The sequence below is a fragment of the Monodelphis domestica genome, chromosome 1, assembly GCF_027887165.1.
Source record: "Monodelphis domestica isolate mMonDom1 chromosome 1, mMonDom1.pri, whole genome shotgun sequence".
NCBI lineage: Eukaryota > Metazoa > Chordata > Mammalia > Didelphimorphia > Didelphidae > Monodelphis > Monodelphis domestica.
This window is the reverse complement of record NC_077227.1, coordinates 234,664,441-234,682,771: the sequence shown is the minus strand read 5'-3', so window position 1 is coordinate 234,682,771 and position 18,331 is coordinate 234,664,441. Positions and strand designations below refer to the sequence as shown.

The window sequence follows — 18,331 nt, the reverse complement described above, 5'->3', positions numbered from 1 at the left end:
TTAAAATTACTCTGTTGGCACTGCATGAAAACTAAACAAGAAGAGGGGCTAGTCTTCTGCAAATTGAAGTACTTTTATAATTGTTGGCACTATTTTTGTATTTTTCTAGAAAATGAGACTTGATTTACTTAAGCAGAACTACAAATAAGCACTGGAAAGTTTGTTCTAAATCCTCCAATTTTTAAATTAGCTTTTATTTTAATTTTTTTTACCAGCCTATGCTGCCCTTAGAAAGTAAGCAACAAAAATTGGCATTTCTTCCTAATATTTCTTCCTAACTGTCTGGTAGAAAAGAAGATTCATTTTTTTTTTAACCTCAGGAGAACGAGTGTCCTATTTTGACCAGGTTAGAGGTAGAGAGGCTACTGACAAGTCTATACTATATTCACTCTGTTTGGCACAGGAGCCTTGATCCACTCAACTTCCAACCTCCATAGACAGTCTGATGGCCCCCACTCTCACTGTCTCACCATATTGGTTTTGGACTTGGGGTACATACCCAATTGGCTTTAGGCCCCCATAACTCAGAACAGTCAAGGTTGAGAGTTCCATAAGCCTTTGTCTCCCCATTAGGAGGGATTAATGATGTATGTTATCACACCCAGCCCCTGGTAGAAATTCTTGCACATCAGAGGTGCACAGCACTTTGGAAAGCTATCCTAACAGCTTACCAAATGGGTGATATTTGCAAGGCAGAAATGTCATATGTCCCTGAAATAAACTGTAATCTAACCAATAAAAACTTACTGAGAACCAATTATTTGATGTCAATGAGGTATACGTAAATGTAATATAGTGCCTCAGCCATTCCTCAAAGACTTTGTCACCTGAAATGCTTAGTAGACAGATTATTGAACTGGGAAGAAATTAATGTGGGATTAAGTTTGGAAAAAGTTTCATGGAAGAAGGGGTATGTAACCCTCATCTTGATAGGTAAAATATTTGCATAATGGAAGAGAAATAGTAATGGTACTCAAAACAAGGACAATGGTAGGAACAAAAGCACAGATAGAAAGAGTAATGTCCTATGTAGAATGCAGACCTGTGTGACTAGGGGGCAACTGGCAAGCTGAGGGAAATCAGGCAAGGGATCATCTCATAGACCAGCAATGGTGAACCTTTTAGAGATGGAGTGCAAGGCCCCTCCCCTTGATCAAGTGTCTGATGCACCCTGCCCCCCCCTTACCCACATATGGGAGGGAGAAAGAGCTCCCACTGAGCTGTTAGATGGAGAGGTAGGTGAAGTGAGGAATATCCTCAGTGAGTGTAGAGAGGGTGAGGGAAGTGGCCAGAATACTCTGCTCCCCTCCGGTTCTGTCACCTATGAACCAACCAGTTTACACTGAGCATTCCCATTGGGCTATTGGGCAAATGGGTGGGGGATGTAAAAAAATGTCATCAGGTGCTGTGGAGAGGGAGGGAGAGCAGCTTTACCTGAGTCCCACTGCCTTTTTAGTAATAAACTCAGCTGGGGAGGTGGGAGGGAGTGAGAGCATGCCCACAGAGAGTACTCTGCATGCCATCTCTGGCACCCATGCTATAGGTTTGCCATCACTGTCATAGACAGTCTTGAAAGCCAAGAACAAGAACTTGAGAGTTGATATAGTTGGTAATGAAGAGCCATTGTGGGTTCCTGAACAGGAAAGTGATAAAGTGAAAGTAATATTTTAGAAAGAACAATATAAAAATAATGATTAGACTAGGAGTAGGAGAAACTCAAGGCAGGAAGGTTATTCAGGGGGATTAAATTAAAATATGTGCTTTCAGATTTCATTCTATATAGAGATATTAGGATCAAAGAATGTTAGAACTGGAAAAGACTTTAAAAGTCAACTTCCTGGTCACTGAGATGAGGAGATTACTATTTCTACTTCAATAAGGTACTGTGCAAAGTAACAGGTTAAGTGTTCCTATACTTTTAGTAAATGTTGAGAACTACAAATAATAAACGAGTGCTGTGGAAAAAAATGGACTAGGTTAGCATAAAATCTTGAGTTCCCCATTATTACTAGAAGTGTTCTGATGATTATTTTCAAGACTATCAGAGAGGTGTACATAGGTTGGGATGATGAATGATGGTTTCTATGATCTCCAAAACTAGGATTATATTATTACATTTAGAAAATAATCATCCCAAGTTAACAGAAACAACACATGACAGGGATAAAGGATTCTAGTTCCAGCCCTACAAGTTTAGCTAGTTCAGTGGTCTTCAACAATTTAACTTCTATGATTCTTAGTTCCCTCACATAAAAAAGGAAGAAAGCTGAATAAGATATGACCTAAGCACCCCATATCTTGCCTAGACTCCTAAAATAGCCCCTTAACTGGCCTTAGTTAAATATTCAATTTCCTTTTCCAATAAACCCTTAGAGATGTTCCTATCCACATCTGACCATGTAATTCCTATGTTTAGAAATCTTCATTTGTTCTATATTGCCTAGAAGATAACAAGCATCTTAGCCTGCCATTTAAGACCCCATTGAGCTCCAATCTACTCTTCCATCTGATTTCCTGTTACTTCCCTTTATATAATTCTACAAGGCAACCAAATTTCTTTATCTTATGCTGCCCTCTTCTGCCTTTATGTATTTTTGCAGTGTACTCCATGGCTAAAATATTCCCCTTCAATGCCTGAGACAGAAAACATTTAATGCGCCATCAATCTAACACAAATATACAGTCCTTTCAATAGCAACAAAGTCCAATTCTGATATGTCATCCTGGTGTTATCTGGATTATCAAAAGTGACAACAGCCAGACCTCAAGCTCCAGAAAACCTCAAGTTTCCTAGCTGGAAACACTTCAAGTACAGTGCTGTATGTCATCCAAGGATCAACCTAGTCTAGTAATGGGCAACTTTTTGAGCTTGGTGTGCCAAAATTTAAGCATAACTCAGGTGGTATGTCACTTTGAGGAAAAAAAAAACACAAACAACATAATTTCACGATATTCGCATCCTTCTCAGCATGTGGCCCCACACTTCTCTTTATGTGGCTGCATGTCATCGAAAATGTGGCCCCGAGTCATCGAAAATGGCTACATGTATCAATGATGACATGCATCATAGGTTTGGACCATGGACCTATTCAGTTCACCCATCAGCAATAATTAGCATTTTACATAGCACTAAAATTGAACCGTGTATGGGGTGTATGGGGTGCTCAGGGAGGGGTAGTATCTTTGGTATGGAGGGCTTGTTGTGCCCTCCTAGGGCAGCTCTCCAGCCTCTGACCCTCACCTGACACCCAGCTCTCACTTGTGGCTCTTAGTAGCTGCTAGCAAGCGGCAGCAGCCACACCCCGGGCAACGGCTTCGACAGGCCGGCTAAACCTTGTGAGAGTAGCCATCGGGTCATCGTGGACCCCTGGTGAACTAGGGCTTGCTCACCCAGCATGTGAAGACTGCTTCGGCGGAACAGGCAGAAGAAACCAATAAGAAGTTTCAACGGCTGAGATGGCGACGCAGCAAAGCACTGTGGAATGCTCAGGGCATGTTGGAGCACAAAAGACAACACGGCCATCCAATACAGCTGAGGAAGTCTCCAGGTGTAACGACTTTTCGTGCCACTGGACCCAGGCTTCCAACGCCGAGAGAGTGGAACTGTCTCTGTGCATCGACTTTTCCACTTAAATCTTCATGCACAAGTGTCTTTGTGCACAAAAACGCACAAAGACAATCGTCATCCTTGGTTACCGAGAGACTACTACTAAAATTGAACCGTGTTTCAAAAGTTGAAATGCAGTCTTAAGCTTTATTAGCTTAAATAATAATAAATAAATAAGCTTTTTAGCTTAAAATTGCATTCCAACTTTTGGAACATACTTTATTACCTTATTTAAACCCCACGATAACTCTGGCTAGCTTGTTTTCCTGACATCAGGCCCAGACCTTAATCCACTGAACCAACAGCTGCTTCACAAAGTTGGTATTCACTAAATATTTATTAAATTGAATGTTATGACAAGATGATTCTAAATAGCTGGTACCCAATAAATGCTTTTAAGTTGAACAGTAAAAAATAAGTGTAAGGCTACACAATAAACTCCTTATTAAAAAAGCTTGCATCTTTGAACCAAATTGATGGCCTAAAATTGAATTCCATTACCAACCTGGGAATAGCTTTAAATTCACTGTTTTAGAAGTTTATATCATTTTGGATAACTAATCAAAAAATATCAGATTTCTAATTTACTTCAACTGCCTATTCCAAATCTTAGTACTTAGCATAGTCCTTGGCATGTAAAAAGTACATAATAAATGCTAGTTGGCTGACTGACTGATTGATTGATGGATTTGTTATTAATGTAAAGCACAGTGCTAGGCAGTAGTAACACAAAGATGCTAAAAGAGCATAAAGCCCAGGAAGGATGAGATATGAATACATGCATATAAAAATCCAAGGCAGGACCATCCTATCTCTTTCCTCTGGAGATGTCCATGACCCCAGAGGAGCAAATGCCAGTGTCAAGAGTTTTAATTTCTATTTCCTCACTCTTAACACTACATGTCTCTGATTTAATATTGTAATAGTAGAGAAGACAACACGACTCAATTCAATAAGCAAAGTTCAGAGTTGTATTATCTTTCCAACTATAAAAGCTGCTTTTGCCTCTTACCAGTGCTATCTAGTGTACAAAGACAGTACTTGGCCTTTAACTCCACAAAAAGAATTACAATACAATCCTAAAATCTATCCAGCAGGTGGCACTATGAGACCAACAGCTATAAAATGAAACAGAATCTCAAACATGCAACTCAGTCACAAGTTACATTTCATCAAAGATCCTTTCATTTTCACATGCCAGTCAAAATGCCCCTGTAACAGTCACTGTTGAATAGAACGATGTGTAAAAACAGTGTATTCCCCTCTTCAAAGGAAAAGGGACTTGCAATTGTGTCATCAGAGAATCAGAGTGGAGAGCTCAAAAAGATGTTAGAGCCTGCTTCATCTTACTTCCTCATTTTATAGAAGCGGAAACTTAAGCCCAGATAGGGAAATGTAGTTTGCCAAAAGTGATGAGAGCACAAATCTATCAAATGGATATTTAGTCACTCCTGTATGGTAACCCAAGACAGACTGTGGGAACCGTCTCAAGACTGACCCCAGAGGAATTCCTCGTCAGCTCAAGGAAGGGGGAGGGAACAGGGGAGGGAAAGAACATGAATCATGTAACCATGGAAAAATATCCTTAATTAATTAATTAAAAAAAAAGACTGACAACAGAAATCCGCCAGATCCATATGACGTAGCCCCAATGAACATACCAGTTATGATCTCCTATAATACTGATGGTCTGATCTGCATCCATAGCCCAAGTGATAGGTCTCTGAGTGAGCACTTGGCGTAAGGTGAAGGAATGACCTGATGTGTCCTGGTCATTGGTGAAGTATTCGAATACACCTGTTTGATCGGCAAAATTTGGAGCTTCACTAAAAGGTGGATTGCCTATTTTGAAAATAAGAAAGTCATCATTTTGAATATGCTATTAAAGTCTTTGGATTTCTATTTCTAGACATTCATTGAGCAATTATCAAAAAACCTTTCAACTTTAAAATAAGTAAATCACAAGCGTATATGCCTTGTACAAATAAAAACCTGCATCCACAAGTACACATACACATGTATATATATATATGCACATATGCAACTATATGTATGTGCATGCATGAGTGTACGTGTACAGGAATGTGTACACACAAATACAAACTGACTGTAGTTTAAGATTCCATATCAATGAAGAACTAGTCATTTTTCTGATCTTTGTAATGAATTAAGTATATTAATTTTTGTATATATGTTTTAACCTATTTTTTTGAAATCATATATTCTTTTCCTTTACGAGAAGAAAATCACAATGTGTTTCTAATGTCTTTTGAATGTATTTCTTTTCATGTTTCATTATGTGGAGCATGGTCATAAAGAACCTAAAACTGCTGAATTTGGGTATTTTTCTCCACTCTTCAAAAGGAATATAATATAGTTTTTGTCTCAAGCTACTTCCCTGTAAAGGCCTCCACAAGACTATCTTTACTGTCAAATAAGAGCCTCTAATCCTTGCTGAAGGCTATATAGAACAGAAGTTCTAACAACATTATCTCATATTTATTTGTATGGAAGTTTTTAGTTGTCAAAATCTTTTCACATTCATTATCTGATTTCAGTCTCATAGGAATCCTGTAATATGAATTTAAGGATTACTTCTGAATTCTAACTTTTCTAGCTTATTAATAATAAGCTAAATTTTAGATTGAATGTCTCAGCATAGCCTCATGGCTTCAGAGATGAGAGTAAAGGCAGCTTTGGCACAGCATAAGTTCTACCACATCTGTAACTAGCCCAAATCTCACATACTCATTGGAAATCCATGGAAGTCAGTGAAAGATAAACTTCTACATAGAGAATTGGCTTAATGAATTCTTCCAAAGAGATCTAAAGCCGCTCATTAGGTCTTAGAAAGTCAAACTAACCAGGCTGATGCTAAGAGAGTTGCTCAATAAGAAATAATTAAGCTTTACGGAACATTTGTGGACATGGCGGCTGGGCTTCTGCCATGACATACCTTGATGGAATCATTTTGCAACTGAGGACACTATGGACAAGGAGGGCAAAGTATGCAGCATTCCTCTGCTCAGGAGTACAATTTCAGTGTCATCCCAGACTCTATGTTCTCATCTACCCCATATCCAAGTCTTGTCCTTTCTACTTTCACAGTACTCTCCCATGCATCTTTTCTCTCTTCACCAGCCAATACACTGGAGCCCTAATGGCATCTAGCCTGGAAATGTAATCCAATGCAGTAACTGGTCTCTGCCTTTAGTGTCTCTTCCTGAAATCTTGACTATCCACTCAGATGCTCCCATGATCTTCCTTAGGTGCAGAACCAACAACATCACATCCCTACTCAATACCCTCCAGTGGCTTCCTATTGATTGCAGTATCAAATATAAAATTCTTTTGTTTAGCATCCGCAGCTTTGTGTAGCCTGCACCCCCCTCCCTTTCCCATTTCCTGACACTTTACACCCCATCTCATGGTCTACAATCCAGGTACACTGACTTCATTGCTGCTTTTCCCTTTTAATACCCCATCTCCCACCCATATGCCTTTAAAGTAGTTGTTCCCTCATGCCTTTTGCAATGTTTTCCTTTCTTTTCTTTAAAAGTTAAAACCTTACCTTCTGCCTTAGGATTGATACTGAGTATCAGTTCCAAGGCAGAAGAGCAGAAAGGGATAGGCAATGAGGGCTAATTGACCAGGATCCTGCAGCTACATGTTGGAGGCCAAATTTGAGCCCAGGACCTCCTCTCTAGGCCTTGTTCTTTATCCACTGAGCTAAGTAGTTGCCCCAATGCCCTCCTTTCTTACTCCTGCCTCTTAGTTTCTCTGGCTGTCCTTCAAGGCTCAACTTAAATCCTACCTAGTACAGGAAACCTGTTCTAGTCCTTCCAGCCTGGTAGCAGTCTCTCCTTTGAGATTAACTACCCTTTGGAGAGCTTATATAATAATGCACTGATTCCTCATCAGAATGTGAGTGCCTTGAGATCAGGGACTGTTTTTAATCTTTCACTGTGTCTTCTGCACTTAACACAGTGCCTGGCATATTAATACTTTTAATTGATTTATTACCAGCAACAGTTGATATGTCCCAATAGATCCTTTACCATACAATTCATGCATCATCTAGTGAAATGTCTATTCAAAGCTAAGAAGGTTGGAGGCCTTCAGTGAAGGCTTAAAGTCAACTTTATCCTCACAAAAAGATTAAAAAAAACAAACCCTAGAACAGTGATGGCAAACCTATGGCATGGGTGCCAAAGATGGCACACAGAGTATTTTTCTGTGGGCAGACGACCTGCCCCCCCTGCCCTCCAAAGTTCATTATTAGAAAGGTGGAGGGACTCAGGGGGAGCTGCTCCTTATTCCCTCTCCACCACACCTCCCTGCCCCTTTGCCCAGCAGCCTAATAGGAACTCACAGGGGGTAAGGTGGGCAAGACACTACACTCACTGAGGACATTCCTCGCTTCACCTTCCCCCACCCCTCTAACCCCCCACCCCTGCCCAGCAGTCCAATGAGACCAACTTCCTTTGTGGGGGGGCAAGGAAGCAGGTAGAGTGATCTGGCATTTGGTGTTGGGAGGGGCACCACACTTGTTCTTTGGAAGGGGAACAGAACTCAGTTTGGGAGTGAGGGCAGGGCCAGGCCCTGCATCTCCAAAAGGTTTGCTATCATCAACATAGAAGACTAACTCATTTATTATTAAAGATTTACATTGACTTCTCAATGAAAACAAACTGGTACATGGCAGCTGACACAATTCTAAAATAAGTCTATGTTAAGATGCTTTTAAAAATATGACACTTGCCAACATTGAAATTATCTTCAAAGTTAGATGGAAATGGCCGTGATTCTGGAGGAGTAGGATGACTGCCCTTTTGACCTGTAGTGATGGTTGTTAAAGTATACACTTCATCCAAACCCAATTGTAATGTGACTGTTCCATTAGTAATCTAAAACAAAAAGTGAAAATGATAATTAGATATAAAAGGTGCTCCCTATGTGGACAGATTACTGGGGCCACTGGAAGAACTTCAGTGAAAACTTCCTAAGTAGATGTGAGAATCAAACATGTTACCATGGAAGGTTGTACAGCTTCTCTCTCTAGAGGATCTGTGAAAAGCACAGATAAGACTGGACACAAATTATTTTTCAGAGTGGACAAAAGAGAAGCCTGCCTCAAGGAAGGAGAAGGAAGTAGTTGTGAATTCAATGAGAATTACAAAACCCTTTACTCACAATAACTCAGTAAGGAGATAGTTAAAAAATATCATTCAACTCATTTGTTAACCCCATAAAGGGGAAGTAACTTGGTCAAAGTCCAACCAAGGTATTCTGAGACCAAATCTCGTGTTCTTTTTTTTTTCTGTACAACACTCCCAGTATTCTTGTTTGTTTCTCTATCTATCTCAATACACATATATATGTACACACACATTCTCCCTCTAAACATGTGTTTTCTATATATACATGTTCTCTCTCTATATATATATACATATCTATATATACACATATCTCCCTCTTTCTCCTTCCCTCCCTCTCCCTTTTATTCCTCTCCCCTTCTCTCTCCTTTCCCCTCTCACTCTCACTCTTTCTCTGTATATAATATATCCTTCCTTCCCTTTCTTCTCCCTCCTGCACACCCTCTCACTAATGTAATAGAAATGATGATCTGTGTGACACTATTTCTTGTGTAACAACTGATGTACTCTGGCTGACTAGAGAGAACTGTTGCTATTATGGGGACACACCTGAGGGTACCTAGTTACTACAGAGATAGAGAGATGTACTGCTTGAGAGACGCTGTTACAGAGATAGAGGGATGCTGCCACAGGGGAATGCTCTGGGGTTTGCCTACTGATCACTACTGATGGACTAGTACATCAATATATTTCCTAACCTTTTCCTCCCTCACTCCCTCTTAACCACCCACTTCTTGAAGCCTTTTGGCTTCCTCCCTCCCCCTTGAGTAGACTATAAAATATTCTTCTTTTCTTTCTCAGGTAAGGTTTTTATTGGGAAACAACAGGATGGAAAACTGAAGTAAGAGGGATGAGGGTTTCCATAATCTATAATGAGGGATAAAAGGAATTTGGGATACCGCTCCAGTCACAACTGTGACAGGGGGACAGTCAGAGATAATGGAGGACAACTGTTTAAAATCTTCTTTTCTTCTTTCAATTCACAAAAGCCACCAAGGTCTCTCAGCTTAACTCCAGATACTTCAGCCTGGGACAAAAGCTAACAAGATCAGTTCAGGGCTTCTCTCCTTCAGCCAGCCACCCTTGGTCAGAAAAATCCAGAGAGCTAAAGTCTCTTGGTCAGTCAACCCCAGGGAGTGAGACAGAATCAGATCCTCCCCTTGGTCAGCTCAACTGCCTCCTCCTGGGAACATTCCATTTGGAACCTTCTCCTTGATTTTGCAGATCAGGTCCCCAGCTTGGTTTGCAAGCCTGAAGTTTTCTCTTTCTGGTTTGCCTCTATCACAATATCTCTCCTATTCCCTTTCTCTCCCCCTCCCTCTGGCTTCTCCTTCCTACCTTCTGCCCCTTTTCCTTCTCTTTTACTCACTTTCTTTCTTTCCCTTTCACTCCTTTTCCTTCCCTCTCCCTCCAAAGCCTGTCCTTTCTACTTGTTTTATAGCCATATCTTTATGACTTCACTAAGGGAGAAAGGACCATAAAATGCTATTTTTTAGTTAGAATTTTTTCATTTAAACATTTTATATTTATTATAGTTGGTATATGTGTTTTAGGTAAGATTTAGGATAGTCATAATTTTATGTGCTGTATGTATACTTTGGAGTACACTGAGCTCCATTTTAGAATAAATGCAAAAAAAAATTATGTCCATTTCATAGGACCTAGAGCAAAATTTACTATTTTAAAGTTTTCTTAGCTTTGCTTTTGTGATAAATTATTGGTCATAGCTATGATTTCATACCAAATTTTTAGTTCAGAACACAAACATTGATACCATGGTAAGAAAAACTATTTGTTTTATGAAAATTCACTTTATAAACTTGTTTCCAGGACCACACTATGTCAAAGATTATCTGCATGATATTTTACATGCAGGACAGTGTTTAAAAGTAATAACTAAGAGTCAGATTTCATCAACACAGAAAATAGATGAGGTACAAAAAGGTGAAATGGTTTGTTTTCTCAGAATGGACAGAACCCAAAGCTGTTGATTAATATTACTATTTTGTCTTGAAAAGAGTTTTATTTTCTATAAAATGTCACAAAGTCCTACCTTTAGAGGAGGTAGTTGTTTGAATAAGAAAGTGTCATTCCAAGGTTTTTTTCCAAGTTTGGAATACCATACCTGTAGCATTCTTAATTCTTTCTGGGAAGAGAAAACAATTAAAAAAAAAAAAGCAAGAGTTTTCCTTAGTCTAGATCAGCCTTAGAATTTCTAAAACAAAGAATAACAAAAGGTAACTAAATTTACCAAAAATACAAAATTTAACAGCCACCCTCAACTTTTAGAAGAAAACAGGAAGTTTTCTTTTCTTCACAGGACTCTTCCCCAACTGCAGAAAGACATCACTAAACTTTGAGTGGAGGAGTCAAAGCAGTAGTTGTAAAAAGTAAGATATGATGTAACCATTTTTCATCAGTATCACATAGACAGCTGACATTCATTGAAATGCTAGATTTCTTTGGGGTGCTTAGATTTTGATGTTTGTCTCCCAGGGCTTTTGCAAATAAACCAACATGTTTTGACAACATTGCATATAGAAGAGAGCTAATTTAACTCAGTATGAATTTGTGATAGTGGCAGAGATTAAATAGTTGTTTTCTTTCTATAAGATCAAAAAGAAACTTGGGGAAGACCTAGAAGCTATTCTTTTATGGAAATGTTGCTAATCTGTAAGAATATGGTTCAGCTTTCTATAGAACAATATTAAATTCTAGCTATCTCATTTATTAACTCCTTTTAAATTCTGATAAGCCAAGGGATGGCTTCTACCAGCTGGCATATAGTGATGCCAAAGTATGAATTTATGAAATCCAACAATGGCGCTATGCCCTGTTCCCTTTCTGACCTCCTCCTTTACACTGCTTCATTTTAATAGCAACATATCAATGGAGAATTCAGAAAAACAGGTTCAAAATATATAAATGAATACATCATTTCTTATAAATACTCCAGAATTTAGAGTATTCTACGTGAGTCAGTTTTCCACAACAACAACAAAAAAAAAACTAGGCTAGGATTTGTACCTTGTTAGAATGTCCATGTAAAAAAAAAAAAGCTCAGTTCCAAAGTGTTACATGTGCTTCAATTATGTCTGAGAGACACTGTGTTCTTTAATGCAAAACACTGTATAGAAATTGCAATAATCTTGTCTCTTACTGTGTGGAAAGTTCTCAGGATTGAAAAGGTTCATCTTAAGCAATTAATGATTATTACAAAAAAACTTCAAAGCACATAGTCTTTTAATTATTCTGGAATTATGAAAGTCTCTATACCAAGGTTCTCTATAAGATGATTACTATTAATCAACAAGAAATAAAGAATGACATCTGGCATAGCTGTCCAGTTACTACTACATGTAGATGTACTGCCAATCTGGAAAAAACTCACAACTATCAATGCAGTTAAAATAGAACACATCATTAATCAAGACAAGGGAGACAAACTCATTGGCCAATATACTGGGCCTCCAGGCAGAGTCACTACTCTGGGAACATTGTCTGGGGAAAGATACCAATAATGGGAATTTCTTCAAACTAAAGAACTTGAAATTTTATACACACGCACACCTTACAGAGCAGAAGCAAGGAGAAACAACAGACTTGTTACAAGACACTTGGGAAAGAGGCTATAGCCAAAGCCTATAATACCTGGGAGTCCCCTAGATATAGTAAGATAAATTAAGGAGACAAAAAGGGTACTTGGTTCCATATAGGGTATTCCATGGCTGGTTTATTGTCCAAGCAGGAACAAGGACAAGGACAAGGGGGTTTCTTGAAGGAAAGTTATCAGGGATAAGGGTTGATTGGGGGTTTCATGAAACAAGGCTTTCAGTACTTACAAAGGTTCCCTGAAGAGAGAAAGTGGTAGTTTGTTCAGACACCAGAAAAAAAGGAAGAGGTGGCCTTATGCATTTCGAATGTTCATGAGTCTAAAAAAAAAATCAAATAATCCCAAATAAAATCTAAATTGACTAAACATCTCTTGTTAAAAAATAAATAAATAAAAGTTTTAAAATAAAAAAAGAATAGAAGTAACACATATGGCAGTTAAGATTTACATTTATATACATTATTCCATTATCGTGCAAGTTAGGTAGCATAAATATTACTAATTTCATTTTACGGAAAACATTAAATGAAAAGAATAAAAATACTAACATCAAATGCTTTCTAATGTAATTAACAAGCCTTGGTCTCAAAGAAGAGAAGAAAAGATCACTTTCTCTGTTCATAGAAAAGGTAGAGAGCTGAATCTGAAATAGGACAGATTCTGTAACACTCAGGTGACCAGGTGGTTTTTCTTGTTGAACTAGTCAGTCTATAAATATTTGTTAAGCACCTGCTATATGCCAGACACTGTGATAAGCAATAGGGATACAAAAACAGGCAAAAGATAGTCCCCGTCCTCAAGGAGCTTACAATCTAATGAGGGAGATGACATATGCAAAGCCAGCTATACACAGGATAAACAGAAAATAACTGACAGAGGATAGAATAGTATCTATTGGGGGAGGGAAAGTGTCAAAAGACTGAAGAGGTAGGAGGGGGCTAGGTAATTAAGGATGTTGACCACCAAACAGAACATTGCCTAGAGGCAATAGGGAGCTACAGGAGTTTATTAAAGTAAGAATTTAAATTTAGGTTTTTATGCTAACATGAATGTTCTAAAGTAATACTGTGATCACTGATTTAAAAATATTACGGCTTAAGTCAAAATGACTTTTAGCAACTTTATTTACAAAGAGGTGGAAAGAATGAAAGTGGAAAAATATAGATAAAGAAACAAAAATTATTGCCTAGGTACCAATACCATAAGTTTAATACTAATGTCTCCGGACTGCAAATGGGAATCCAAAAGCTAATCTCAACAGAATCAAAAGTCCTAATTAGGAAGCCAATATCTGAAGAACCAGGAGATGCTGAAGAATCCACCAAGAACCTTCAGTGCACACGAGGCTAAGACTACCAAGATTCTTACCAGAACTCACACTGAAGGCAATGTCCCACCAAAGTGCCAGTGAGCAGAGAGGGTCTCCTCACTGCAGAACCAAAGAAGGAATCACTCCACTCACCACCACAGGATCCAAGGGAAGTATCTCTTCAAGCACCAAGGCAGGAAAAACTCCAAGCCAGAAGACCCAAAGAGAAAAGAAGTCCCAAATCCAGGAAGCCATGGCATTTTTATAGTCTTTTTCCCCACATCCCTTCCTATTTCTTCCCCTCTTCACAGGAACCAATCACAGTTTCCAAACTGCTTAGCCCTACCCAGAGCTGGGCAGTCCCCTCTGGAGATGAGAGTTTTTGACTTGTGAACTCTTCCACCTAGTGACTGGTCAAGTGTGTTTAAGTAGGGGTGTTTTCAGTTTTTGATTGATTAAAATAAAAGGTTGCTGATTGATTACATTAGAAATAACAAAGAGGGATAATTCTATCTTCACACTAAGTAGGGGAGGCTAGGAATATTACCCTACTGACTAAATGGACCATGGATTAGAGTGGTAGCAGTTCACAAGGAGGCTATTGAAATCATCCAGGATCTACACTGAAGTGGCAGTGGCAGTGGCAGAGGAGAGAGGGTGATTCAGAGAGATGTTGCAGAGGTTAAATTCACAGGACCTGACAATGGCTTGGATGGGGTGGGGGTGGGGTGAAGATAAGGAGGAATCCAGGATAACTCCTAGGCTCTGGACAATGGAGTTGCCCTCGACAGTAGTAAGGAAGGCAAGAGAGGAGCAGTATTTAGGGGGAAAGAAGATGAATTCTGTTTTTGACATATCGGGTTTAAGGTTTCTACTATAAATCCAGTTTGAGATGTCTGAAAGGTAGTTAGAAATACAAGACTGGAAGTCAGCAGAGAGGTCACAGAAGGATACTTAGGTATAAGAATCATCAGCCTAGAGATAGTAATTAAATCCATGGGAACTGAGATCACCAAGAGGAGGAGTATAAAGGAAGAAAAGAAGAGGGTTCAGCACAGAACATAGGGAGACACCTATAAGGCAGTAATCGGAGAAGGATGCAGCCAAAGAATGGAGGAGCAATCTGATACGTAGATGGAGAATCAGGGGAGTGTGGTACCCCCAAAACCAAGAGAGAAGAGAGTATCCTGGAGGAAAAGGTGATCATCAGTGTCAAAGGCTACAGAGAGGCCCCATTTCACTACTTTTCTTCCTTTTGAAATCTGAAGATTAGAGAGAAAATTGCTCTGAAGGAGAAGGAAGTGCCCCTCCCCATTGAATTTCTTCTTCCTCTTCCCTCAAGGGAGAGGCACAGGAGCAGGTGATGGAAGGCCTGAGGTAAAAAGGAAGGCTGCTCCTTTTTGCACAGGAGTCCTCAACATTCTGGCTCAGAGATCAAGTTGTCTTTAGGAATGTAAGATTTAAATCAATATCCAGTAACTCAAAGTATAAATTTTATAAAGTTTATTAATAATGACTTGAAGTAGAAGAAAAAGGAAATACAAGTATAAAAACCTAATTATTTAACAAAAATAAACACACATGTGTAGATTCTCCTGCCTGGCATAAAGCCCTCTTTCCCAGTTGAGATCAGGGGAAAAGAGAAGGGTGGGTCACACAAATTTTGTCTCCAAAACGTAAGGACCTAACATGAGAAGGAGTATGGGAAGTTAGGATTTAGAGTCCTGGGGAGCAAATCCTAATTACACAGGAGGCAAAAGATGCCTTGTGTTGGTACAACTATTCCTTGCCATCTTGCCTTCTTCCCTCAGGGACATGTAGCAGAAGAAGGAAGGCTTTGAGTCAGAAGAAGGTCTCTACTTGCTTTCCTTTCTTTTCCTTTTATCCTTTTCATAAAAGACTTTAGTCAAGGAGAAGAGAATGGGGGATAATATCAAAGTATTTTAAGACTGAGTAAGAAAGAGGAGGATTTCACAGAAAATGGCCTCAATTTTTTGCTCTCTTTTCTAACACTTCACTGAAGTCTACTGAAATTTTTCTAAAATTTTCATACTGCACATGAATAATTCATTATATTCATATATGACATTTTGTTCATATATCTTCCTAACTGATGAGAATATATTTTTGTTATCAAAAATAATGTTTCTATGAAATTTTTCATGTATAAGTATGATTCTTGGTGTCTGTATCCTCCTCAATGTAAGATAATGCAGTAGAATCTCTGGTCAAAGGATATTAACAACCAGTTAATTTTTCTGGTATAATTACAAGGTGTTTTACAGAATAGCTGCACCAATATTTTGGATTGCATTGGGAAAACTGACCAATTCTGTCATCTCCCCAATAAATGCTTATTCCTAAAGAAAACCTTTCTCAATACTAGCATTCTCCTGGTATTATAATGAGATCAAGAACCATAAAATTTCAGAATTAAAATGATACCCTAGACAGTAACTGAGAGTACAGTGGCTAAAAGCAAGCTACAGCACATTACCAATGATGACTTGTGCTGTTTAACATTTTACCAACAAGTTGGATAATATCATAGAAAGCACACTTGCAGATGATACAAAGCAGGGATGGAAAGCTAATAAACTAATAGCTGAAACAGAATCCAAAGAAAAGATTGCATGGCAGAAAAATTAGCCAAACATAATATGATGAGACTGATTACAGATGTTCTACACAATTCTAAAATATCAACTTCCTAATTAAAGAATAGAGAAGATGTAGCTAGATAAAAGTTTATCTGGAAAATAACAGGGGCACAGGGATTGGAATGTTTGGCCAGGAGAAACATAATGGCTGCCTTCAAGTACTTAAAGAATTGTTAAATAGGATTGTCAGAGCAGCTTCAGCTTTCTTACAACTAAGTCACCATCTTGGCTCCAGGACTATTAAAAAGAACAAACCTATGGTCACCTACATTTGCTTTACTCTGCTGGGAAAAAGAGGAAGGGGTGTTAAAAGGAAATGGCAGAAGTTGAGAAGCTGCAGAGGAGCAAATTTAAGCCTGGAATGGGGGGAATTTCCTAAATTAAAATGGAATGGGTTTCCTCTACAAATAGAGTTTCTGTGCAATGGAAACTTTCAAACTAAGGCTGGATACTTAACTGGCATGATGTTTAATAAGGGATCCTTGGTTAGATATGAAGTTATATGTCACACCTTACACCCTCTGAATTCCCTCCTACATCTGGGTGTGTGCGAGTCTGTGATCCTGATACAAGCAGCATAAAATATATTTCCAAGCCTCTCTCTGACATCTTCCGTCCCATCCAATATAAGGTCTGTCAATTGGACCCTTGTAACATCTCACCCACACACATCCTTCTCTCTTCTGACACTGCCCTTATCCTAATGCATTATTGCTTCACACCTGAATTTCTGCAATAACCTCCTGACTGGTCTCCTTACTTCATGTCTCTCCCCCTGCCCTCTAATCTTTCCATCACTCAGCTGTGAAAGGGATCTTCCTAAACCTCTGGCCCATCCTAATCAGTCAGCTCCAGTAGCTTCCTATCACCTCCAGCAACAAATATTCAGTCTTTTGTTTGGCTTTCAAAACCCCTCACAATTTGCCTTTCCACGTTGCCTCATCAGATCTTACACCTTATATTTATTTCCCTAACATACTCTAGGATCCAGTGATACTCTAGTCTCTTTGCTGTTCCGCATGCATGACATTCCATCTCATGAGTCATAAATAGTAAATATTAAGGAAGTAGAGAAGATTATCACCCATGTAGGGTGGGACAGTCACAGAACACTTCACACAACAGGCAAAATATAAGCTGGTTATTAAAAGGAGAGGTAGAATGTAAGTTAGTGGAGAGGAAGAACATTCCAGGAAGATGTTAAAGACATAGACCGAACTATGGGGCAGGAAAGAATATATTCAGAACACAGCACTGGGATCAACTTAGCCTAAGGAAAGAGAAGAAAATAAAGAAAACTATTCTAGAACTGGTTCAAATGCTCTGGGAAATAAAGTTATAGAACAAAAATACTTTATTCAATAATTACTAATCTTTCTTGCAATCAGTTAATTAAATGAGCTTTAGAAATCTTCCTAATGCAGGCTTTCATTGCCTCATACCTGCATTACTGTAATAACCTTCTGGTTGATCTCCTTGCTTCATGTCTCTCCCCCTCTAATCTTTCCATCATTGAGCTGTGAAAGGGATCTTCCTAATCCTCTGGCCCATTTCACCATCCTACTCAGTGAACTCCAGTAGCTTCCTATCATCTCCAGCAACAAAAAAAGTTTTCTGTTTGGCTTTTAAAACTCTTCACAATTTGCCTCTCCACATTGCCTCATCTTCTTACACCTCATATTTCTTTAATTAATATACTCGAAGATCAAGTGATATTGGTCTCTTTGTTGTTCCTCATGCATGACATTCCATCTCATGAGTCCATGATATAAATAGTAACAAGGAAGTAGAGAAGACTGTCACCCATGTAGGGTGGGAATAGTCACAGAACACTTCATATAACAGGCAAAATTTAAGCTGGTTATTTAAAGGAGAGGCAAAATGTAAGTTCGTAGAGAGGAAGAACATTCCAGGCAGATGTTAAGGTCATGGACCAAACTGTAGGGCAGGAAAATTGAATATATTCAACAGCACTGGGATCAACTT

The 18,331-nt window shown here is 38.8% G+C and overlaps 1 protein-coding gene across 3 annotated transcripts in view; it reads right to left on the bottom strand.

Moving 5' to 3' along the window:
• Positions 1–18,331, bottom strand: part of GALC (galactosylceramidase) — an 80,891-nt gene that overhangs the window by 13,716 nt on the left and 48,844 nt on the right. For all 3 annotated transcript variants that reach the window (XR_008914942.1, XM_007472677.3, XM_056810575.1), the window contains exons 11-14: positions 12,606–12,695; positions 10,817–10,909; positions 8,370–8,514; positions 5,269–5,449 (exon numbers count right to left, since the gene is read on the bottom strand). Coding sequence is in view for 2 of the 3 variants with exons in the window: in XM_007472677.3 (XP_007472739.2) it covers positions 5,269–5,449; positions 8,370–8,514; positions 10,817–10,909; positions 12,606–12,695 (509 nt within the window). In the remaining variant the exon portion in view is untranslated. The remainder of the gene's footprint in view (positions 1–5,268; positions 5,450–8,369; positions 8,515–10,816; positions 10,910–12,605; positions 12,696–18,331) is intronic.